This window comes from Cataglyphis hispanica, chromosome 14 (assembly GCF_021464435.1).
Source record: "Cataglyphis hispanica isolate Lineage 1 chromosome 14, ULB_Chis1_1.0, whole genome shotgun sequence".
NCBI lineage: Eukaryota > Metazoa > Arthropoda > Insecta > Hymenoptera > Formicidae > Cataglyphis > Cataglyphis hispanica.
In genome coordinates, this window is record NC_065967.1 from 3,947,764 (window position 1) to 3,974,642 (window position 26,879).

Sequence of the window (26,879 nt, forward strand, 5' to 3'; positions counted from 1 at the left end):
ATATTAACTGGAGTATGTTAAATAAATACAATATTTTAGATTGCTATTTATATTGTTGGTTATCAAACACAATGTGTATGAATCCCCACAATAAGCGTGATTTTCTTTTATATATATTTCACTATATATATATATATATATATATATATATATATATATATATATATATAAACGTGTATATTTGCTTGATTTACGGTTTTATCATTTTAAAATAAAGATCGTTACATTATATTGATGTTGAACGAGAATTATCAAATATTGAAATGAGTACATATTTTCTTTATATACAAGTATATATATCTGGATAAATTTATATAATCGCGTGTCAAAGTCAGTTAAGATTACTATCGCTTAGAAACATTTGCGAAATAAATATGAAAATTGCTAAGCACATAAATCCAAGAATTATAACAGATTCAACTTTAAAGAGAAAAACAAGATTTTATTATCAGTTTATATACACATTCTGTTTAATTTGTAAAAATTTTGTAATTTTTTTTCTGAAATTGATTTATGTTCTTGCTAAAAAAAGGCAATTTGAGATTTATTGCTTGACGTAAGTCTTACAAAACTTTATATACGAAGTTTCTAAAATTACGAGTTTATCTGACAGATGGTCGCACAGTTTAAACAGTTTGTAATATATGGCCTTTCGTACGACAGTGTAAGAGCAGAACAATCACCGCGAGCTCGTCGGACGAGAAAATTGTGGGTATACGCATAATTTCGTGTTTTCTCAGCTGGTTAAAGAGGAACGGACTGCATGTATGAACATCGTTATAAATGACGGCACACGAAATGCCTGTGCACGCGTGCGTATAAGTGACGTATTTTCCATGACGTAACATGCGACTAGTAGGCTCCTGTCACTATGAAATTGGGTTTAATAAAGAGTCAAGGATCAATTAATTGCACATACGTGATGATTCAATCGCTCGCTCTAGCATTGTCCCTTATTGACTGGTATACATATATATATATATATATATATATATTCTGGTGTATACTTTAGAGTTTCACTTTGGGAATCATTCTCGATGGTAAAAATGATAAAATTAAAAATTATTGAGAAGAGAGAGTTTGCCACAAAAAGATAGTGATAAATATAGCGGTATTATATAGCGGTATAATAATAGCGGTATATTTTCAAAGAAGATAAATTTGAAAGTTTAAGATCTTGAGAGTAAAGTATTAAAAGGGAGAATAATTATATAATTATATAGTGAATTCAATAGTAAAATTTAAAGGAAAATTAACAATAAGAACAAAGCATCTTTAATCACTCATTTTTTTATTTTTATTTATTTCTAATTTTATATGTTTGATGCAAAATTTAAATAGATTTCCTTTAAAAGTTTGAACGAGAAACATATTTTTGATTGACTAATTCTTAAATAAACATCTCAAAATCTTGTTATTTATACTCTAGAGCATTCGAAGATCGATAGCATGACCTAAACAAACATTATGATACACATAACTACAGTAAACATTATCTTGTTGTTCGTGCGGCTAATAATCGAGTGAGAAAGTCGTAGTGATTCATCGGGGTCGATATCGACAGTCTCGACATCTCGACATCTTGTAAGAAAATTATGGGTTCGCCTTGCCTACGCAGCGTCGCGATCTCGGAAGTGCGCCGCTCGGTGTGACATTTCACCGTGCGAATTCGCGCGTGGGTTCAACGACACTCGTGCAACGCGGCGCATATCTCGTGACGCGCGACTACATTGCGTTCGCGCGAGGCGCCAATCGAGGTGGGGGACGATCGAGGAAGAGGAGATCGGAGGTGATTGCCATTGTTATTACCGATGTATAACTCCGAGCTCTTCAAGACCGTGTGGACGAAGGTAGGACGGATGTGCGGCTACATCACTTGCGCTAGATCCTACCTCTCAGGTCAGTACATCGTCTGCGAAAAATCCCCGAATCTTAGTTTTGGATATCTTACTTTCTAAAGTGATCTCGATTTTGTGTGCGTATTATGAGAGATACAACTTTAACGTAATATGCAGCAAATTAATCTATAATTTTCTATTATATTTATATTTGGTAAACTTCTAATTTTTTAACGTCTATTGTTTTACTACATTTTCTAATATGTATTATTTATCGTTGTACTAACTTTTTATTTTTCTTTTCTGTTATATTTGCGCGAAAAATTTATGTGACACCAACGAAAAATAATCTTCTGAAAATTATTGTAAAATATTTTATCTCATGCTTTGACACAATCAAATCTTTAACTTCTCAGTAATATTAAATCAATCATGACATTCGCAATCTTGAAGATCTGATTTTTTTTGGAACAGCGGAAATTGCAAAATTGTTTTTATTTCTGTAAAAGATAAGAAGAGATAAAGCGTAAATTAATGTATTAAATGCTTTATCTTTCATATTTATATTTCGTAAGTGCAGCATCACAAGTATTTGATTTCGAGTTATTTATTCAATTTGCATTATCGTCTTCCGCTCGTTTTTATTATCTTCAATCTTGAGGATATTTAGTATTGAGATAATGAATGCGGAATAACGACAAATTACTATTTGCATGTATTTTTTAATAATTTATTAAAAATTGAAAAGTAGAAATTATCGTTGAAACAAAAATACAGTATTCAAGTTGCCACTGTACGTTTATCTGTAATAGACGTTTCTTTCTCGAGAAAAGTACACTACAAAATCCACTGAAAGAATCACACGGTCGCATTTAATACTAAATGTGTATCTTACACATAGACTTTCTGTGGAAACTTCAAAGCAGAAAGTGATCCTCTCTCTTTCTCTGAAATATAATTCTGGTTGTTGACAAGTATTCATTGCGCAAGCAAGAAGGCCGACAAAGCGTTTGTCGCTCGTGTTTCCTCAACACGAGCAGAGAAAGAAAAGGAGGCGACCTGCTTGTTTGTAGAAAGTAAACGGAAAAACTAGTGAAAGCAACCGAGAATATCCTTAACATCGGAAAAACCTCGCCGTAATATTTTCTCTGACTCTGTTCGTGGGGGCTTGAAACCGAGAAAAGGCGTGGCAATGATCATTTGCGACCACATTTAGTTTATATAATACTCGCTCGAAATTAGTATGAGTTTTACAAATATCGAGACACATAAAAGTGGATCGGTTAAATAGATTCTTTATGAATATTGAATACATTGGAGCTGAAAATCGAAAAGCGTATATTTAATGCCGTAAAAATGCGATAATGGAGAGTAATATATAAAATAATATATAATATAAATATAATTAGATAAAATTTTGTACGACTATCTGGTAATTAACGATAATAAGATATTTCTTTCCCCAGAAAGTATTGGAGCTATTTTATATTTATATTTTATAATTAGCATAGTATTTGTTTCTATTTTATGATTATTCCGGCATTGCCTCTAACAAGTGAAATTGATTCTTTACTCTATTAAATGAAAGAATGCTATTTGCATTATTTTCTATGGAGAACGCAAACCATCGATTATCGCGAAAACAATTGAGCACAGAACGAGAAACGAACGTTTAGGATAATAGTACTTTCGGCATTTAGGATAATAATACCTTTGCGAAGATTTCTTGGGTACATTTACAGACACAACGTGGTCCAAAAGAGCCATCGCACAAAACTGATTATTTGTTGGTCGATATTATTTTCAGTCTGTGATATCTTTTAATATTGGCTAGTCTGTTGATATAATTTTTCATATCACTGATAATAAATCAAATATGTTCTCAAATTAATTTTTCAAGTTGAATAACTATATTACCCGTTACATTCTTATATCTTTTCGGTTTTTAAAATTTTTGTGAATTTCATTTACCAACAAATAAATAATTATTTTCTGTTGTATTTCAAGAGTAGAGCATAATTTTGAAAATTGGATTAAAAAAGATATAAAATATTTTTCTCTCTTTCGTTATAATATAACTTCAAATATTTAACTAATTTACCTATATATTTTATTTTAAGCAAGTCTATAAAACTGTGCGGACACACGAATAGTTTTTCCTGTTTTTTATTTATTTTCCAATCACTGTAGATTTAATCTCTTTGCAATTGCTATAGTTTATTGTTTTTTTACGCGTATTTCAGTTTTTGACATAAGACCTATTTATTCGTTTTGATTCCGCTTCGAGAAACAGACGCGATTATAGCATCGATAGTGCGCGATTGCGTTGCGTAAACTCGCGGGCGTTTTGCAATTGTAATTCACGGACTTGCACCTCGGGCACGTAGATTGGATGTTTGCTCGCCGATAACAGTGTTAGGCGATTCTAAATCGCTCGCCCGAACGGAATTACTGACTCGCGCGAAAGCGCTGCCGGAAAAGACAGCCGTTAATAACAAAGCGGTAATCACTTCGCGGATGCACTTTCACTCTTTGCCGATAATGAGCTTTCCGTACTGATCCGCCCGTTTGATAAGAAAGCACGCGTTTTCCAAGAATAAATCTTGTCGTGATATCATTTTGATTAGATAGCCTTCTTTAGAATATCGATAGAATCGTCCGGAAGTTTAAATCATAAAGTCTCTGAAATTGATTTTTAGAATCGACTTTTCTTTCATTAAAATCTTGTAAGATGTTATTATTTATCGCTAAATTAAAAAAATTAATGCTACCTTTAATTATGGTTTACACAATTAAAGGTACGAGTTTTTATGAAAATTGAAAAAAAAAAAAAATGATTTATATCTTCGCGAAGCTTAATCGATTAAAATTTATTAATTTCTAATGTTGAATAAATTTATAACAGTTATTTTTTTCAACTTTTATATATATATATATATATATATATATATATATATATACATAAGATATGTTCATTAATATTTGAGTTTGCAGAAAAAATTTATTAAGAAAAAAAAACTGAGAGAAAAATATTCATATACATATATTAGTATTTTTTTAAACATATATTATTTAATTAGTAATAGAATGAAGAAGTTGCACGTGTATAAAATATTTGTTGATTCATAAAAAATTGAAAGAAAAAGAAATCTCTAGATAAGAGTGAAAGTAAAGATGTAACATTACCGCAAATATGGATATTTTTAATATAGTAACACTGTTATATAAAACTTTTTATCGATTATAAGTGATAAAAGTGTTCTATTGTCAACCCGCAAACGTACATTCTGGTCATTGACTTTCGCTCTGTAGCGCGTACTTCCGCTAAATATTGTTCTTTGACGGAAGTCGACGTATATCTCGATGATGAATATCTTTTCAACAAAAAACCTGTCAATGAATGAATAAAATGACGGTGGAAAATAATATATATAGAGAGAAATAGAAGAAATGAATTTTTTTTTTTTTTTGGCGGTATTCTATTATATCTATTCATATATATATATATATATCTATTCATATGCATCCACGTAGAATTAAACTGACAATTTATTAATATATTTTACAAGTTATTAATTATAATAAACTCATAAATATGTTTAGAAGATACGAGCGAATCGTTTAATAAAAATAATTTAGTACGAAATATTATTCATGATTATGTTATTCTAATCTTCACACACACTTTAAATTGTTTGAATTATAAAACTAATTATAAAGTCATGTAATATATAACGAATAGAATAGAAAGTCGTTTAAATCCACTCATCATTTTAGTCTGCGTCATTCTATTTTAAATTTAGAAACAAGCCAAAGATACAGATGAAAGGCGCTTGATGATTAATGAATTATCCGATACATACACGTGTACTAGCGTATAATTAGTAATATCGATGATGAAAAGAGGCGAGGGAGAGAAAAAAGAGAGAGAGAGAGATCTCGTTCGCATTCCTCGTAGCATCTTTTAAACAAAAGCTCACGCGAGCGATCTAATCGGAACGAAAGCAATCGTTAGAATCGATACGCGCGGCCATGCATGCCGATGATGGATCAGTGATACAATCAGATATTGCCCGACCGCATATGCGCGCGCGCCATGTCACACATACTCGCGCGTAGTATGTGACGCATCGCGAGACCCGACCACGCATTTCGAGAAACTGGGTTATAGCGGGTTCACCGAGCCCCCGACCTAGAACTCCTTTCCTTTTCGGCACTTCCGGTCTGACATCCTCATCGATCGATGCGCTTGCCGCCGGTTTTGCCAGATATACAATCTTGACCGAAATTCGCGATTTCGTAAGTAGCTTGTCAAACTCATATTCGTTAGCAAAGTTGAATGTTTTTCCAATAATTTAGCGCATTATATTGTCAGCAATTCTTCTAATAATTTATTTGAACATAAAATGCTTTATATTATATTTATTTAAATATCTTGTTTATATTATTTAAATTATTACTATCACAGTGAGATTATATATTTGAATAACTTACATACTTTTCGAATGTAAAATAGATAAAATCTAATACAGATAATAACTGCGAATTTGCAAATCTAAGTTCGAAAAATAGGTAATTTTTATTTCAAAATATTGCAGAGAAAAAATTGTTATCTGATATTCTTTCACTTTTTTACTAAAATTGTTGATTATTAGAAAATATAAAATCTATGTAAAATGTATAAAATCTATAAAAACATTTTATGATTCAGATATTTTTTAATGAAACTTTTATGTATAATATATTGAGAAGGAGAAGAGGTTTTACTAATAATCGATTATCATTTATTGACGCATATAAATTTATCTTAATTCTAAAATTAATATGATATATTTTGCTATTAGTAGTCAAACCATACTATTATTATAGTATATTAATACGCTATATTTTGCCGTAATTAATAACCGAAAGGATTGTAACCGACAAATGTTAAGTCTGAAATATTTATTACAAATTTATAATATATGTATATATATAAAACATAAAAAATCTGAAGCTTATTATATACATATCAGTATACATATTGCTATATGAATAATCTAGACTTGAAATCAATTGGCACTGGGGTATCAGCGCATTGTACTATAAGACAAACACAAAGTATTTTCATATAAATAATGCATAAGTACGTAAGTCGTCGCGGTAAAACGTTGTTTCATTGTGTGTTTCCGTCATGTGTAAAACCCACGTAAAGGATATAAGCCGCTCTTTGCTTTTATTACGTTGTCAGAGTCACGCCGACTTGGAATCGTAGCTCACGTGATACACCCACGTGCCTTTTCAAAGATTCATGGCGTACACATAAGTATACTTTGACGTTCCGCTTCTATCAACTGTAAAATTATGCGAGTATGTGTGTGCGTGTCGCGAAGCATACACACACGGAATGTATATAGATCCTCCTGAATAATGTGCGTCACAAGGTTTCGCGCGCTTTCGCGCCTTACGTCAATAGCGAAAAATGTTGACGAGACATTTGTATTTTCATTTAGTCTAAAAATGAAATGTCATTAATGGACAAGGCGGAAATTAAGCTAATTTGATGTTTATTCTTAGAATTTTTAGTTAGTTTTCTTCATACTTTCTTAATTTTCATAGCGTCAGGTATTTTAACAAAATTTTAAGTTATTGATAAGATTCTTTTGGAATTTAATGAAATATTACGTCATTGCATCTTTAAAACCTAATCCATAAAAAATTTTTACAAAATTTTAATTTTAATAAAATTGCAATGAAATGAGAAAAATCTAGATTTTCCGTGGAAATGCATCGCAGAATTTTAGGCTTAAGCCGCGTAATTTTACTTTTTTTCGTTTTACTTTGCGATCTTATCGTCGCGTGAACTGTTGTAACGCGGTCGTTTCTTCTTCATCCAAAAACCATTCGGACACACCGCAGCAGTTTTCAGCAGAATCTTATTTTCGCTCTTAAATCTTCGTCCGCGGTACAAGCGGTCGGATTATCGTGCTCTGTGTATTCTGGCGTGCAGAACATTCTCATCCTATCTGGCAGGATGCCCGTCGTTATGCGAGGTGCTGGGTCCATCCATCGGATTTTGGTTCGCCACGCGAGATGCCGAGGATGATACCGACGAGATCATTGAAATCGAGGGGTGAGAAGAGAAATCAGGGACGAGGGTACAAAATTGTAATTACAATAGATCTTATATGCTTTCCACCGAACACTCGCGAATCTCTTTGTAGTTTGTTCGGGAATAGGTTTGTTTTAATTGCAGGGATTGTTAGCAATCACTATATTAGGTTTATACAAGAAATTAACTGATATTTCATGAAAAATGATGATTTTTTTCTAAAACTTATGTTTCTCTTCAAGATTCGTTCGACTTTAATAATAATTTTAAATCATTAATTAAAGAGAATACTTAAAAAAATTATATAGAATTTTAATAAATTTAAATATAGAAAAATTACATTAATATAGAATTTTTTCTTATATTATAGCGATATTAAAAATGAAATTGAAGCAATATAATTTTATTTCATTTTTTTATATAACGTATACGAGAATATATTTTTATATTACTATGAAGCAGTTTAAAAAAATAGGAAATGTTATTTGATGAATATCTGTGCTTTAAAAAAATATCATCACGATCAATTAAAGATTTTTTTGAATTTATGCTTCATAGAATTTGTAGTAATTGAATTGCTTGCAAAATATATTATTTTATTTGCCATGTATTATTTGCCTTCGTGATGCGAGTTGCAATCTTTGTACGATTATTTTTCATAAGTCACTGGCGCGAAATAACGAATTTAGAAGCGTACCGATTTATTACCCGTGCGGTTTTTCCATGCGAAAGATTTTCACAAAAAAGAGATATAGTTAGCGAGAAAATAATTGCGGGCTTGTAGTAAAAGAGCTCTAAAATCAAGCCGATGTTTATTTTAATATAACGGGCACGCATAATCATTAGTGCGATATTGCGGCTTCTATCGCGTGTATTTATGAACATTTGTTTATACTCGATTTGCCATTTGTATAACGTACAAATATGATATTGGCATGCAATCAAAACTGAATTGTCACGTGTCATGTAATCATATCAAAATCTGATACAATCAAATTTGCAATTTTTATTTATCAAAGAAATAGAGTAATGCGCATAAAAAGTAGAGAGAAGAAAGAGAGAGTTGTTTTTTTAGATAAATTTTTTTTCTTTATTCGCGATATAGTACTTCGTGAAATAAAAGAAGAAAAGAAATACATCACTCTACGATGACGTCATAGTAAAGTAGCTTTCGCAGTTTTTCTTCGCAATTTCTTCACTTTTTTTGGATCTCTGGTCTTTAATGGCTTTACATATACAAAGATACACACACACACACACACATAAAACACATATAAGTCTACATGACTATTGCATCATTTCGCAATTTCTCGGGTAAATATAGGTTACTGAAGGGAATAAATGATGAGAGAATGATAGACTTTGCATGACTCACTGTTTGACAGACACAAACAATTGGAAATAGGCATCGTTGATTACACGATTTTCCAAAAACTGTTTACTGTGATTTGGTGATGACACTGTGCAAATCGAAAAATGGAATAGATGCATTGAAGTGAAATTGTACTCTATTTGTTAGAAACTTAAAGTTATATTTTTTAAGAATATATATGAAGAATATATATAATGTAAAAAAGAGGGAAGGAAAATTAAAAGAATATCTTTGATATGAAATTTAAGATTAAAAGAAATCATTAACATTGTAATCTTTTTTCTAAAATAATGATAATGAGAGAGAAAAAACTTATAAAAAACTTTTTTAAAGTTTAAGAAAATTTTTTTGTATGTCAAGAACATCTAAAACTTGGCATTTGTAATGCTTTTTTAACTTTTTATATATTATATTATGTATATTCATTTAAGAATATGCTTTGAATTTTCTCGCTTTCAAAAAGCCGAAAAAAACCTTTCAGCTTCGATTGATTCAAGGATAATTAATCATGCTCTACTAAGAAAGGCATTCTGACGTAATTTGAATATACATATATCGAATATACATATACATATGCATATAATATATAGAATCATTATATATTTTAATGATATAATAATGCAGAGTGATCTAACTTATGATGACACGCAAACGAGCGATTGAGTAAGAAAGAAATGAAGTATTAATCATTAGATAGCCCTGTAATATTTAAATACAAGTCATTGCTTCCTTATTGCATTGCTCGATTTAATAACCATCGTTATCTTCAAATTATAGCAAAACCGCAATTTCATTAAACATCACATTTAAACTTCAACGTCCGTGACTTCCACTTTTAATCTCTCGCTTTGAAATCATATTTTGAAATTACTCTCATCCGATAAAAGCGCGCATTTAATGTACGCGAGTTTCCTCGTATATCGAAAGTGCCGAGAATAACCTTTCTGTAACTAGTTCGATCGACTAACGAGTTGTTAATCATGAACCAAGGACTGTGTCAAACTTCGTCCTCACTCGTGCCTCGTGTGTCTGCAAAATTTCCCTATTAACTTTTGACGGAGCGGAATGATAATGTGTCATATTTACGTATGTCTGCGTTTCATGGCGTGTTAGTTATCGTGGATACCGGGTGGCGCGATGGAAATCTGGGACAAAGGGACGCGATCGTGTAATACAAGCTCCTCTTTTCTCACTCCTTCCTTTTATTCGCTCGCTTTTCTTCTCTCCGAATTATTCTCCTCTCGAATCTAGGCTGTTACCGTGGCAACACACAGGTACGGGATAAGTCTCCACCGAAGGCCACCGGAAAAGAGAAGAACGGGAAAGAACGGAAAGATTTTTCGTCTCTCACTCTCTCAGCAGCTTCTCGCTGTCCTTCTTTGGAGATCTCTTGCCTATCTTCTTTCTCCTTCTCCTTCTCGTCCGATCAGATGTTCGAAAAAATCAATAAGACTCTCCCTGACGACTCGTTCCGTCGTCTTCTCTTTCCTCGAAACGGTCGTCTCTGTTTCGGTCTGTTGCTTTCTTTCTCGGCTCCAAGGCACGACACTTTGTTTGCGTCACACTGCCGAGAGAAGAGCCACTACGAATGAGAGGGAACCACCGCGCGGAGATAAAGAAGGACAGGATGACTCAGGAGGATTGAATGTACACGTGGAGCGCTTAGTTGAGGCCACCGTGTATCCGGCACAGCTGATCGCGCGTGCATGTCTCGAGCTGCTGCTCCTGCGCGAAGCGACGCGACGCGACTTGACGTCTCGAGGACAAGCATCGATCCTCCCGAATCGAAACATTCCGAGACTCGGATATATACGTCTTCCACGAGAATATAAAAGATTATTTTTATATTTTTCTCTGAACATTGAGATAATGTAGATACATCACAATTGAAACGAGAGAGTATGAGAAATTTTTATCTCGATTTTATTTTATATAACGAATTATAAAAAAAGGAAAACAACGATATCAATTTGAAGTAGATATCTTATATTTCTCATCTACCTTAAGAGATAAATGTGACAGATAAATTATTTGATATACTGCATCTTTTATATTATGGAATTTTTTTTCAAGATTACCAAGATACCTTGAACTTGACAATGTGAAGTGAATAAAAATAGAATTAAGTGGCTTGACATTTTGATAAAGATAATCAAATAATTGAGAAGGTACAACATACTTATCTTTTATCTCCTAGTTTAACAATAGATTATTTGTATTGTATTTGTACAAGTATATTGAATTCTTTCGGAAACGGAATTCCCTTTTATAAACAGCACGAATCGACATGTGCTGAGAAAGCGAATCGAATTAAAATTACAATATACGTTTGACAAAAATCTATGGTACTATTAGATAAAAATATTCATTTTTTGTGGCGAGATTAAAATGTTTTAATTCGGTGCAATTCGAAAACGATGAACGAAATCTAACTTTAGATTCGTTTTACCCCTTGTGTCGTTCACCCCTCGTTTCACATTGTAATAAACGCGATTTTATGCAAGAGGACTACTTATCGCATGTTTAGAGCCGCGTTGAATATCGTGACTAGCTGAAAGAAACTCGTTATGTTCTCCGTCCGGTGCACGATAAAATTCCCCACCTTCAGGAACAAACAGTGCTTCGCGGTAATCCTGGGTAGTTCGTAGCGGTTGTCTGGCGAACCGGTGCGCTTAAATTCCCACGGGCTGCAATGGGAAAGAAGCTGCGCTCGACAATGACCGGCTACCGTTTTAAAGAGTGTCCTAAAAGTGTGACGGGAAGTAGTCGCGTAGCTATTTCTTGCGAAATTTCGACTTCAGGTATTTCTTCTTAGTAAATCAATTCTTGAATTGAAGATTTACATTCTTTGTATGGTACGTGCAAAGGAATATAATTTCATAAACTCTGCTATCATCTTCTGTACTTACTCTTATATTAATCGCTGCTATCAGCGCGATGACTTGCGTTATCGATGTTATTGATTCCGTTAGTCAATTATCTCAACTGTGGTCTAAAAGGAATATTTAAATTTACATACCAATAATTTACTGTAATATCATATCTCTAATATGAGACTGTTAAAATGAGATTAATAATATTTGATATTCTTTGAAAAAAATTATATTGAATTATGCATTATGTGTATATTATAATAAATCAGTACTTGAAGATAATATAATTTTTATGATTAAATATTTGATACTTTTTACAGAATGATTAAATTAATTTCCATCTATGTAACATATATTTTTATTTTAAATAAATCAAGAAACTCGATAGCTTTTCGAAGTCATGAACATAAGGATCGAAGGAAAAATAGCTTATTTAATTTCATAATTACTTTCTTTTAATTATATTAATGTTATATACGAGTAATATATTTCGCATCTCTTCGATCGCAGATTGCGATAAGAAATATTGTTTACTTTTATATGCGCGATATCTTAATATTGTGCTCTTTGTTCTGTCAATGAAATCAATATAAAATAGATTCGCTTATCATCTCATCTTAAACGAATATAATTCGCATCTCTGATAGTACATTGCGACAGAAAATATTGTATTTGTGCAAACGATATCGTGATATCAAGCTCTTTATGTTTTACTGGTAAAACCCATTTGAAATCGTAGATTCGCTTATCTTTAGATAAAAACAATATGTTTTGACATATTCTTGTTCTTTATGTTGCAGGTTAGTATTTGCTGATGTCAATATCGGAAAAAATCATCCACGAAATGGGTAAATAATATGCATTTGAATAATTTGGATTGCTTGAGTGGCTTTTACACAAAAGAAGAAAAATATTTTAGAAATATTTATAAATATAAAAAAATTAAACATCTTTTGTATAAAGTCATAAATTAAGTTTATCTATACAAATGTTATATCTTAATATTATACATATAATATTATTTAACATTCTTATAAATTTATTGATTTTATTAAACAATTTATGAAGCTTATATCGCTCCGTGCTATAATATTGTCTCAATGACATAATAATTATTGCACTCTTTTCTCTGGAGGAAATTTTAGATCACTATTTTTCGGATTGTCACGTATTCCGATCATTTATAGTCAAGGAGATTCGATTACGTGAACGCGAGGCAAAAACTTGAAATCATCCGACGTTGTCGGACGGCGACGTTTTACAACGCTCAGTGAAACGTCTTACATCATTTACGGCAATAATCCCTTTACATTTTACGGTCGATCGCATCGATGCGGTTTTCTATTCGGTAACGCGCAGTGACGATTAGCTTTCGATGATGATTGACAGTCAACGAATAACAGTGAATGAAAAAGAGCCATCAATGCACAAAAGTCGTGAATTTGTTCCACAAACATTTTTTTTTCCCTGAGTGTCAGATTTTTTTCTTTTTTTAAAAAACACAATCTTGTCAAAGCACATAATGTTTAGGTTTAGAGTATTGTGATACTTTTTATTATCTTAAGAGAAAAAAAAAGAGAAGAATTGTATGGTGCTTGACATTGTATTTATATTAATCCATTATAATCAACAGTTTGTTTAATACGTAAAGGAAATTTATTACAGTTAATTTATTAGAGATATCTTTTAATATTTGAGATTTTCCAAACATTGAATGAAATGATCTACATTTTAATTTATTTCAAATTTACTCTACTTTCGCATATAATACGTCAGCAATTCTCCTAACTATAAATGGATTGCGGAAGAGACTATCCTCGCACATTTTGAGCTTATCCCGTTATGCATACATTGATGTCTATAATTCGTGCTCGAGACCGCGATCGTAGTAGATCCACATGTGATAGTCACGTTCGTTCATATTATGTAAACTTACGTAATAGTTGACTGCATGTCTGGCTGTGTTCTGTCGACATTGATCGCTACCTTTAATATATATAACATATTTAATCAATTGAAAATCGAAGAACGAAATACGAAAACAACAGGACGTATCTACAATTTATTGATATCAGCTTTGTTTATCAGACGAAAATTTCTACATAAGTTACATTTGAATAAATGGGAACTGAAAACATGCATGGACAATAAAGAGGAATAAAATATCAGAATGAGCAGTATTTTATTTTTGCATATTCGAAAACAATTGCGAACATATGTATTATATTAAAAAAAATATTAATCATTAATATTTTTAAAGGAATCGTACGATTTCGTTTTGATATTGATTCCGGAGGCCTTTTCGCGAGAGATAAATTCGATAAGATTGTGATTCGAATTGTGACATATTGCTCGTCTTTTCTACGATCTTCCGATAGGTCAAACCTAAAAACGCGACTTTCATCCCGAGGCTTTTTCTTTCTTCTCGTCTCCGCAGCTCGAAACTATCAATTTCGGTTTCTGCCTTGTGTTTTTATTACTTTTCACGATCCGCATTCGCCTCAATTAGAGAACGGTACTTTTGAGTGGGTCAATGCTTCCGTTCGAGATCGTCGAGCGTGCCCAGAAACAAAGGGGCCAGGTTTCACGCTTTTGCGCCAATGTTTCCGGAATAATGTTCGCAACACATGTATTAATTTTTTACTTCCCTGAACACAAACAGAGTATCCCACTATTATCATTCTTTCGGTTCTTTCATGTACGAATTCTCTATAAACAACTTGAATTCTTTTTAACGAAAAGGAAGAATATCCGTGACTTATAATTTAGCAATTATAAAAACGAAAAGTTGCAAAAATAATTAATGAGAAAGTAAATATCGAATTTTTTTATTGTTTAATTTTAGAGAGATGGACTTTTTTTGAGGTTTGCTCGCGAAAATATTCAATGCTGAGGAATTTAACGAGATAGTTCAATCAAATATTTACTAAAGAAAAATGGATTTGAAGTAGGTCAAAGAATCGAGCGGTAGCTCGAGGACATTTTGTAAAATAAAACGTAAAATTTTATTTACAGCATTTATAAGAAATTGACAATTAAATGATATTTAAACACAATTAATATTCCTTATAATTTATTAATAATTTATTATAATACGGCCATTTATAATCTCTGATTAAATGAACATTAGAATTTAATTAATTCTTTGTCTCTTATTAGAATCAAAATTTAAGCGAGCAAAAAATCTTTACACATCAAAAGCGCGATTAAATTTAATGAACTGATGAAACTTGGTTTTTAATAGACTAACAATCGCCATTTGAAGTATTTTATTTAATTATTTCAGTCCGATAACGCTGCTATCACGGCTGGCCGTGACATAAGTATCGCGAGCAACGTGTGTCGACAAATTTTGGCTCGTGTAAAATATACAAATTGTCTGAATTTATTTATAGTGACTCGAATTGAAATTGTAAACTAAACACAAATCAGTCGAGCGATTCGATAATCGTAACCGACATCCGCGGTGTATCGGAAATATCTCTCTCTTCGTGTTCATTACGCTCGCGAGCAAACAGAGCCTTTACGGTCAAGGGATACGCGTATCGAGCTTGGATGCGGCTTACTTAAACGGATTAACCGGATTAGCGTTGCTTGTACAGTCGCGTGACAGGGAACGTTATTGGATGCATTTACCGCGCACGTTATTGTACGGATTCTCCTTGCATTAAGACCGGATAGCCCGTGTCACGCGGATAAAGGGTAGTTCTCTCGCGCGACCCCGCCCGCGAGATTCCCGTAAAGGAAGCATTAAACGATTGCCATCGGGTCCGTGCATCGGAAGCGCGACCACTCGGCTTCCGCAATTAAGCGCAATTATGCGCCCGATTCAATTATCAATCCGCATTATCCTCCATATGATGGTTGGAATACTCCGAGTATTTGGTCCGATATCGATTTTCGGAAAATTTCATCGTTTCTTCTTCCGACACAATGTGCCATTTCATTTTATTTGCAGTTTCTTCTTGCTGCAAAAATTAATCTGAAGTAAGAGAGATAGAAAAAGGAATATTTAACTATAGATTAAAACATGAACATGAAAAAAATATTACTTTGCAACAATTCCGCAATATTTTTTGATAACAAAAAAATTAAGTTGAAATTTTGTTGAAAAGATTTAATCGCGATCGCGCGATTGGGAGTATCAGAATCACGAGAGATATCCGTCTCTTCGGCAAATCCGATACACTGGAAGGTATCAAGGTACTCCGGAACAGCGATATCCTAGTCCAGTTACTTGTGCGCGGTCGCATGGCGGAGCACGTGAATGTGGGTTAGAATGCGGTAGGGTAACCAAGCCACGACGTGTATAAGCAGATAGGCGAACTGGTAGACGAGCAAGCAAGCAAGCAAGCAGCTGACGCGGTGGAATCAATATTCTCACGTGTACGCGTATATAGTGTACGCATGGATCGATCCACGCTCGCGAACGATAGGTGCATCCACGACCCGGGAAAGGTGGCGGATCGTTAGCAGTAATCCCGATCATCGAGTAATTTTAGATAAATACTACATGTTTTAGAGATATGGCTAATAATCATGATGGCTAATGATCATTGTTCATTGATAATCACGTGACGAGTACTAAATATGTAGACAGTACAAATTGTTTTCATAATTGATTTTATAAATAATATTGTAGACTTATAATTGAAAAATATTTTTGAAATATTACGTTAATAACATACGCATATAATCATTTTAATTCATCTCTATCTTTGGATGTAAATTTAAAATCAACTTTTCTCGGGTGAGAAATTAAGCAGGGATTATTAAATTATTTTTTTATTTGCAAATTGAGCTGCGAGAGTGAAAGTTATGATTTTTATTTTTTGATAAGTTTTCTGAAGACACTGAAATTTTTCTTCTTTTGAATTATTTCTAAAGAAGAATATATATGTTGAGTAGATTCATAAAATGTAGATTAATGCTGATAACAAGTATATCTCTATTCTATTTTTACGATCTTTACGTTTCTACGAATACATCATTAATTCATAGTTATTTTGCGATTATAGATATTTGTATAAGAGGGAATAGATAAATAATACGTTACTTTGAACATGTGTTTAGATCATCAATCTCGATCAGATTTATATTTACATGAGCAATTTTGTTTATTCTCGCTATTAACGAATAGTGCAAGGATTGAATTTGGCTTAACGAAAAACGATTTATCAATTTTCCAATATCTAACGCGAAACATACTTTTTCGTTTACTGATATGTATCGCATTTGACGTATTATCGTTGACCGCATGGTCGTCGAATATAGCGACGAGATAAGGAATACCGCAAATTTTTCACGCCCTGCTTAAGTAAGCAGATAAAAATGAAGTTATCGTATTCTTCGTGGTAACCGTTATCAGTTTCCTGAAATTAAAAGCTCTACCGGATGTAAATGAAACTAACTGGACTGAAGGTAAAGAAACAACCAATATGCATTGCAATTTTGCATGTTATTAGCGAAATTTTGAAGTGCAATTTTATAGCTTAATGAATTTTAAAATTCTTATCAACATAAAAAAAGAGTTTAATTTTGAACGAATTTTTTTCTTTTAATGGAAGATTTAATTAGGTTTTAACGTTGGAATTAATCAGAAATTATAAATTTTTTCTTGTATAAATATAGGATGTTAGAGTTGAAGAATGCGTGTAATATTTTAACGCAGATTAATATCCGTTACTTCCACAACATGAAATACATTCGCTTATCTATCCGCCCATCGCGATATTAATCTCGGTTTATATTTTGTCATGTTTCGCGCATCGAAACACGGATTGATAAATCCTCTCGGCGCATTCGCCTGCCATATCGGAGCCGCGCTAATTTTTAGAAAGCGCAAACGGACCCTTCACGTTTGATCCCCTTCGCATTCGACCTGTTAACGGGACATTCACGATATCGCGCATTCCATTCCCCGTGATAAATCGCGCCGTATGCCGGATCCGAGCGTTTACTTTCAAATCTCGACCAGAAAGCGGGAAAGAGACAGATAAAAACGCGCGGAGGGGCTCGCCTCGACGGAAGAAAGCAAAGCGACGGAGACGCCTGGATAATGCGTTATCGGGATACTCGCGCCATCGCGCGCGCCGCACATAGGTATCCGTCTATCCGCGCTCCGTCATTGGACCGTGACCGGCAAGAGTGGGGGGACGAGGACGCCGAGTGATTGGCAGCGCCGACGGAAATAAACGCGAGAGGATCGCTCGCGTGAGACCAGGTCGCGCATCGGCGCTCAGATGCCCGAGGACCGTGCATCCCGTCGCGTCTTCGCCTCGTTCTCATCTTATACCAGTGTCCCTTTAATAGCGTCCGTGCTCGGATACGTCGCGTTAAAGTTGAACGATCGCAACATCGTATTCGAAAATGACACGTGGTTGTGCGCGGAAGCTTCTAGAGAACGTGCCCTACTACGTGCAACGAAGGTAGCGGGCCAAGAGAGAGAGAGAGAGAGAGAGGGAGAGAGAGAGAGAGAAAGAGAGAGAGAGAGAGAGAGAGGATTAGGAGAAGGAGAGAGACAGGCGCGCGCGCGCAACCGACCGGCCGCAATCAGGTGACGCGAGTCCATCGGACGTTTTCGGGTCTCTTCGCCACCCCTCGGGGAGCGCTTCCCCCTTCGCCGTGCGCGCCGAAGAAATCGGAGTAGTCGCCGCTTGGCATTCGCGCGGTTCGTTTCGTTTATAAGTGTATGCGTGCATGCGTGTACGAGTCTATGCGCGCGCGAGCAAGCTTTATCTCCTTGTTTCGGAGAAAATTTACACGCACGTGAGTTCTTTCGGATTACGATAGACTGTCTCGCGTAAAGAATACTTTCCCGAAGTTTCTCGTCGTTCGGTGCTCGTGACAAGTGACGCAACTTTCGATATCGAACGGAAGGAAGAAACGGACGTCGTGTGTATATGTGTGCGTAGAGGGTTAGGAACGAGAAAGAGAGAGAGAGAGAGAGAGAGAGAGAGAGAGAGAGAGAGAGAACAACAGCATCCTCGAGCCAGTGGGGGCAGCTCGAGAGCAGCCAGTCGGTGCGCATCGCGCGAGTTATTTCAACGCGAGTGTGTGCTATCTGACACTGACTTGCGCCGAGAGAGTCGCGCTAAAATTGGATATCTTAGCCCCGTCGTGCTCGTGCAGCTGACCGTGCCGAACCGGACGACGATGCACCTCGTCGTGAGATCACTCCACGAACGATAACGAAGGTACGCAGATTTGCATGTCTCTCTTGAACTGAGGTAAATACCGTTTGCCTCGACGGTTAGGTTAGGTAATAAAAATTGCTAATTAAAGGTGACCGATGTTTAAAATATCGACTCTCGCTTCGCTCGCGAAACAAGAAACACGTTTATGAACGCTCGTGTAACCGAATATTTTGATTTTCGTAAATACTGATATTGAATATCTTGTAATACTCAATAGTACTATATGTGTGCGTGAGAAATAACATCCTGAGGTAAACAGTTTTTTTTTTTTTTCATCTTTCGCTGAGAATGAGAGAGCTTTTGCTGTGACTTGAATTCTTTTCAATAAATTTATAATTGCTTTGTTTATAATCATTAATTATATAGACGTTACAAATAATTCTATGTGAATAATAATAATTGTTTTCAACTTTTATTTCCAATTAACTTTTATTAATAATATTTGACTAATAATATTTGTCTTGGATATCGCAGTGATAACATGAACGATATTGATCCCGCTCTTTATAAATTAATATTTCCATAATTCAATTATCTTAATATGTGCGCAGTTCAACATGGAAATATTTAATGCTTTTCATGATATTTATGACAAATTCGTAATTATTATTAGATTATATCATTATATGAATAACCTATTATCACGCACACATTGATTCATTATAAATAATCTATTATCTTACGCGTTACGAAATATAATAATTACTAATTATTATACCATAAAACATTAAATTCATTTTAAATCATTCTCATTAGAGCTCTTAATTGGCTTGATTTCTCACTAAAATTTCGAATTTGAAGACTTTTAACGTGAATAATTATATAATTTTTGCACAATAATGTTACCGCTAAATTATCATTTATTCTTATATCTATTATAAAAAAGTGATTTATTTGAAGCTCATTTCTGCTAACGACTTAATACACGTGGAAAGCTGATGCACTTGTACATTATACGACTCGATTCTGCATAGCGATGCAATGGCTCGATTCCAAGTGACATAAGATATTCTGCTTATGGCTTAAGATGAAAAAAGAGCTGATACTAATATTATACATCAAAGTTTCAAATGAAAGTTAATATATATACCTATATTCTTCTTTGCCATTGTATCCATTATGTGAATTTAAATATCTAGAGATCTTTATGTAATATTATGGGTATTCCAGAAATTATATCAGATCTATAGATATCATCTTGTATTTCTCCATTATACGAACTACATTCCGATAAATAAGTGTGACAATAAATTGTTGAAATACGTGTCACTCTCACGAGCTATATAAAATATTTAGTTAATGATCATTTATCATTATTAGTGACAATGCAGTAACGGTAATTTATCATCGTCACAGAAACGCTCAAAGAAATAATTCGAGAGAACTATTCTCGGAAATCGATTTATTCTCAGACAAAAAAAAACTTGTCGTTTTTTATACATTATACTTAATTCAATAAAGGATGTCAGAAATTTTTCCAGAATTTTATACGAGAAGCACAAGAAACTTTTTGACGTATGTATGATGACATCGAATGTATTTTTCATTCAGAGAGATGATAGACTTAAATCGTGTCGGTTCCCGGTGTAAAGAAAACGTTTATAAATCACGATTCAATTTCGCGAGAATGTGAATTTCCACGATTCAATTGCCAAATACTTTGTTTATCTCGGCTACACGCCAAAATCTCGTGAGCTTTTGTCGATTTGCAAAATGCAAATGTATGTATCTGCAATCATCGTACGGTCTGATTTCTCTCACGAGTGACATCGGTTTCCCTTCATCGTGATACGCGCTTTCTCATAGAATAGAGAGCGATTTCTGAACGAACGTCACGCATTCCTCATGACTATAATGATGAAAAATGCGATGTGAAGGGCCACTCTTTTCAGCTTCATGATTCGGCAAGCAATCAAAAGATCTAAATTCTATAAATGAAGTTTTTATTCTAACGAGCACTTTTTATATATATCATTATTTATATTCTAGTTTAAAAAAAAATATGAACAAAAAGCAAAAAATTTTTTGTTAAAAATATTTTATACAATTAATATCTTATATATTAATCGAGACACTTAATGTTTGATTGAACTTGAAAAAATTAAAAAAAATTATACGGAAATTATATGGAAATATTTCTGGGAAAATCAAATGCTTTGCAAATTTAATTGATATTTGCGTCTAATATTTAAGTTTTATTAGTTTATTTATATATCTTGGATATGAGATAAATCGCGATATCGACCACTGCGAAACGCAGGTCACGCACTCGATGTCTGTGAAGCAGGCATTATCGTCGACCGGGACCGGGGCTTTCCTCGTTCCTTTCCTCTGTGTCAGTCGGTGGGAATTGTCGCATCGAAGTTTTAAAGCCGTTAGTATAGAGGTTCCCAAACTATTTGATCTCACGTTTTTTTTGAGACTTTGATTCTTATGTCGTGATTAAATTATTAATTGTATGTCGAGTTTCATTATAAATACACTTATTACAATAAAGAAAGAAGTTTATTTATTAACACCAAATTTTCAAAATATAAATTTTCTTTTTAATATATATATATATATATATATATATATATATATATATATATAAATTATATATTTAATTATATATTATATATTTAAATTATATATATATTATGCGGGAAAATTCTTTAAATTTTTAAGTGAGAAAGAAATGAATATCTTAAATAAGATTTTTTCTGAATTTCTGAATTTTTTTTTATTTTTAATATCTTTATTTTACATACAACATGTACGTCCAGTTTGGGAACCAATGTTTTGTTAGGTGAAAGATCACAATGCAGTGCCTGGTCGAACGAACGCGTGAGCGAATGATCGAGTGACTCAGAGTTCGAGTATCCATGGCACAGAAACTCGTGACGGCCATTGTAATCATCTTTCTTTCTTTCATCGAGCTTCACAATCTATTCGTGGAATTCTTAATATCGACCGCGACGTGTAAGAGTTCGCCGTTATGACGTTAGGAATGAGACAATCTCGTCATCGATGCAGTTTATGCGAGATTGTTGCGAGATCACATTCGATTCATGTTCAGGGATCTGAGCGCGATTATTCCGATCTAGGATAGCATTAGCTACCGATTTACTCGAAATTCTTTAAATTGATATCTGCCCCTACATACATCTTTTCCGAGCCATTGAATAGCAATTCGAATTTTTTGGGACATCCTATAGAGATTTTTTTCTGTATTTTCTTGTTACATAAAGTATTTCCCAAAATATTTCCCATCTCGACCTAAATAACGGCTCTAATCTTAGAGAAGGGAGGACAATGAGAATAACGACAGTAGATCTTTTCGAAAGTCATCCCTTACGTTCGCGCTTCGATGTGTTTTTCTCTACACATACGCAGATTACATTTGACCTAAATACAGAATTGTGCCTGTCTTGCCTGTCGGAAGTACTGTGCAGTGATATCGCTATCAGGGAGATGTCGTCGTGACGATACAAAAGACAGGGATATCGATAAAGCTACTGTCAGACTATTCGTTCACGTAACGTGGTGTGAGTGGCCTCTTCCATTTTCACCGGCTTTTTTGTGGTATGTGCGTGTGTATAAACGTCTAGAACAATGATAACCTCAGCATAGACTTGATTGCCTTACCGTGTAAAGGGCATAAAAAAATATAAATATATGAAAGATATATAAAAAAATACGAAGATATAGTATCATGAAAGAAATCGATCTCTTTAATATATGTAAAATTATAATTCAAAATATTATTATTTTTCAATAAATTGAGAAATTGATATATAAATCGTTATCTTTATTTAATAGATCTTACAAATTATATAGATTTGAATTACTCTGCATAATTTCCATATATATAATATTACGACAGTAACAAATATATTTATCAATAAATACAAAAATTATTAGCAAGTACATATTTCAAATACATATAAATCGTAAAAGAATTGCAGAGAAAAAAAATTGTTTTATATCGATCAGGTCGTATTATATTTTAAAAGAGATTTTTTTTTGCAACAATGCTATCGAAAACGATCGATATAAAGTTCGTAGTCTAACAGCGTTCAATGCAGCGCTATAAAAATAATTTTGGTTAATAAAAATGCTACAGATTTTAAGAGGCACGTAGGCCGAAAGCTGCAAATTGACTGGCGTGAAAAATATAGAGGTAGAGACTTTGCTCCCCCGACACTCATAAATTTCTCGACGAAGCGCAACGATCATTTCATGACGAACTTATTTGCCGAAGAATTTTGTGACTATATGTAGAGAAGAAAAGAATATAATCAGATAAAATGGTTTTTTAGCACAATTTTTTTATTTGGTTTTAGGAACTTATTTGTCGCGGTTGCAAATGAAATAATAACTCTAATAGTATATGTACAGTAATAACAGTATTAGAAATAATAAAATTTACTACTCTATTATTATTATTTATACAATTTATTAATATAATAATTTAACATAATACAAAGTAATAACAATTAATGTATTGCTATATTATTGAGTGATATTTAAATTACATCAATTGAAAAATGAGAGAGTTGGAGATGAAACACGATATTAAGTTAAAAATAATTTCTAGAAATATAATAAGAAAGGAATATAAATAATGTTTCTATGTTATTGCGACATTCACGTGACGTTAATATCAACAAAATCAAATTTTTATCTTTGTAATTTTTATTTTTCGTCGATTTTCTTTGACTAAATTTTATTTATCCAAAAGCAATAGCGAAATTCTTTGGCATTATAGACTGGCGCCTCGGAAACAGGTAAAACACGTAAACAGGTTCTTCGTTGATTTATACGCAATGGCGTGAAAACGCGAATAGCTGGTCATAAGTCGGGCACCTCCAAGTTCGATACGACTATTCCTCGAAACGATCGCTTCTAAAAATACATTTAATTCACGTACAAATTGGTTTATGATATGAGCCGCAAGAAAAAAAAATTTCCAAATAACAGACGGTTTTATCTCTTTACTAATAGTTTCCACTTACGTGTCTGTTTATTAATTTTTAAATAGATCGTATATCTTTATTCTTTTACTTTTATAATATTTTTTTCTTTCTATCAAATTAATTTTAAGCAATAATGATATTTTTAATTATACATTATAATTGTTTATCAATAATGATCAGCTTCGTATTGCTTATTAATTATAATACTCATGAATTTTTTTTATTTATTTAAATTTATAAATAACTGACTTATTTATTTTTCCATTCTTTTAATTTCACGCGTAGAAATTTTCAAAAATGTCAGGTGTCATGATTATATATATATATATATATATATATATATATATATATATACATATTTGTATTAACTGTTTTCATCAGATACCAATCAAATTTCATATATTTCGTTGCATACGTCATGTAAATCGAAATTAAAATCTGTTTTCAAGTGTAAATAAATGTTACGTATCACATATCACCTTAATACGCGCATTCTTGACACCAGTTAAGTTGAGTGTGCGAGCTAGGAGATATTACAAAAGCCAAATAAACAGCTGACTTTTATTTTGACGTTGACACGGGATATGATGTGAAAGCCGTTCCGTCAAATTGTACATTACATAACGGATCATCGATCATGATTGCGCGAACAAGTCGTTTTTTTTTTTTTAAGAATTTTGAAAAAGAATAAACCCATTTGTATAACCCATTTTTAAAATCTTGCTCTATGTTTTTTGGACATTATTTTTAATGGAGAGTTTTTAATTGTATTATACATATATGTGTTAATCTTTATACTTTATATATTAAATATAAAAACTGCAATCCAATTTTTCTCGAAGCTATAGTATATTAAAGTCTAATCATAGTATGTTAAAATATTTTTGTTAAAATTAAACTTATACATCATTTATGCCTTATACATTTGCTAGTCACTAATTTTTTATAGTAACGCAAAATTTTTATTGTATAAAAGAAAAAAATATGTAAAAATTGAAGCATTAAAATAAATATTCGGTAAATATTTAAAATGCATATATATTTTGCTTTACAAAACGTTCGGCGAAAGTTCCAATCCATAATTAACATATTGCCAACGACGGACTTTGTCCTTCTTTTCTCTCCTGCAATTTGTCGTATATATACTTAATTATTTTTTTATATTTTTAAAATAGTATAAATATGTATATATATATATATATATATATATATATATATATATATATATATTTGATATGATATAACTCATATGATATTAATTTTTAATGTAGTGAAAACGATATTGATATATTATTATGTGCAACGGCAAGTATATTTATACATACTTCTATTTATTACAAATTTATTTTGTACATCCATTTACATCACTAATTTATGCTGCGTATGTTTCACAACTCGATAATTATCTATTTTTTATAATTATATTATACTTTTTTTATGAATCTTAAAAAATTTCTGATAATTGTTACAAAGAGTTAATTTATTTAAATTTCATTGATTTATCAAAAGATAGATGCAACGATGATTATTTAGTCTTTTTTTTTTCACTCAAAGAGTATTAGTCCAAGCCGTGAATCATCTTATCGAACGGTTATCGAAATGCCGATACATATATACCTTTTTCCATAGCTTTTGGAACTTGGCCAACGCTTCCGATATTAGAAACTTTATCATAGATTTAGTTTCTCCACAAAGGACAAAGCGGCTATTTGTCGAATAGAAACTCTTCGCTTCCACCACGTACATCGACTATTACCGTTTGGAAAAACTTTTCCAATTATTTCGCGCGACATTTGAAAGAATACGGTCGTTTGACCAATGCTTATTACACCGCGTCCGATACATCGCGAAATTATCGAACACGTGTTATACGTTTTATACGCGATGTAATAATTTCCGTAATTTAACTTAGAACTTTATTCATGATGTATGCAATCGGGTCGTCGGACCGCTGTAGAAATTAATTATTCAATGGCATTGGCTAACGTGGGAGATCGATAGCATCTCACTGAGCGAACTGAAAACGCCACGCACACGATCGCTCGACTGATACATCTCTCAAGCTCGTCCGTGATATGGAAACAATCAATAGTTATCAAATGCGCAACAGAGGAAACAGTGGAATGTTTCTATCGTTTAATCTGATATATTTGTAAACAGAGGTATGCGATATTATTATTTTATCTACAGCGTTATTTATAGAAGTTTTGCTGGAAAAAGCATGGATTTAGAAGATATTTAAAGAAAAATTTTTAATTAAATTATATATATATATATACAGAGTAAATTAATTATTACTTTCCGAGTTTTTATTTTAATTTATTATATTTTGAGCTCGATAGATGACAATTTATATAAGCTTATATTTTTCAATTTTTATTTAGCTATTACATTTTAAACAATTGCTAGTTAAGTATTTAAACTTTGATTAGTATTTATAGAAAAAAGTCTCTAAATTTAATAGTCTAATTTCACTTTTTTTTTGCTTTATCTCTATGCAATTGCTCGAAACTTCGTGATGCATTTTTTGCAAGGTAGAACATGTTTTGCT

At 32.7% G+C, this 26,879-nt stretch overlaps 1 protein-coding gene across 4 annotated transcripts in view; it reads left to right on the forward strand.

Moving 5' to 3' along the window:
• LOC126854691 (serine/threonine-protein kinase tricornered) overlaps positions 1 to 26,879 on the forward strand; it is a 119,517-nt gene that overhangs the window by 62,157 nt on the left and 30,481 nt on the right. The window contains exon 1 of one of the 4 annotated variants that reach the window (XM_050601659.1): positions 1,447 to 1,899. The exons of 2 other annotated variants lie outside the window; for them this stretch is intronic. In XM_050601659.1, the coding sequence (XP_050457616.1) occupies positions 1,812 to 1,899 (88 nt within the window). In that variant the 5' untranslated portion in view covers positions 1,447 to 1,811. Of the gene's footprint in view, positions 1 to 1,446; positions 1,900 to 18,770; positions 19,371 to 26,879 lie in introns of those variants that run through there. One more of the 4 variants, XM_050601660.1, reaches the window with a different exon arrangement.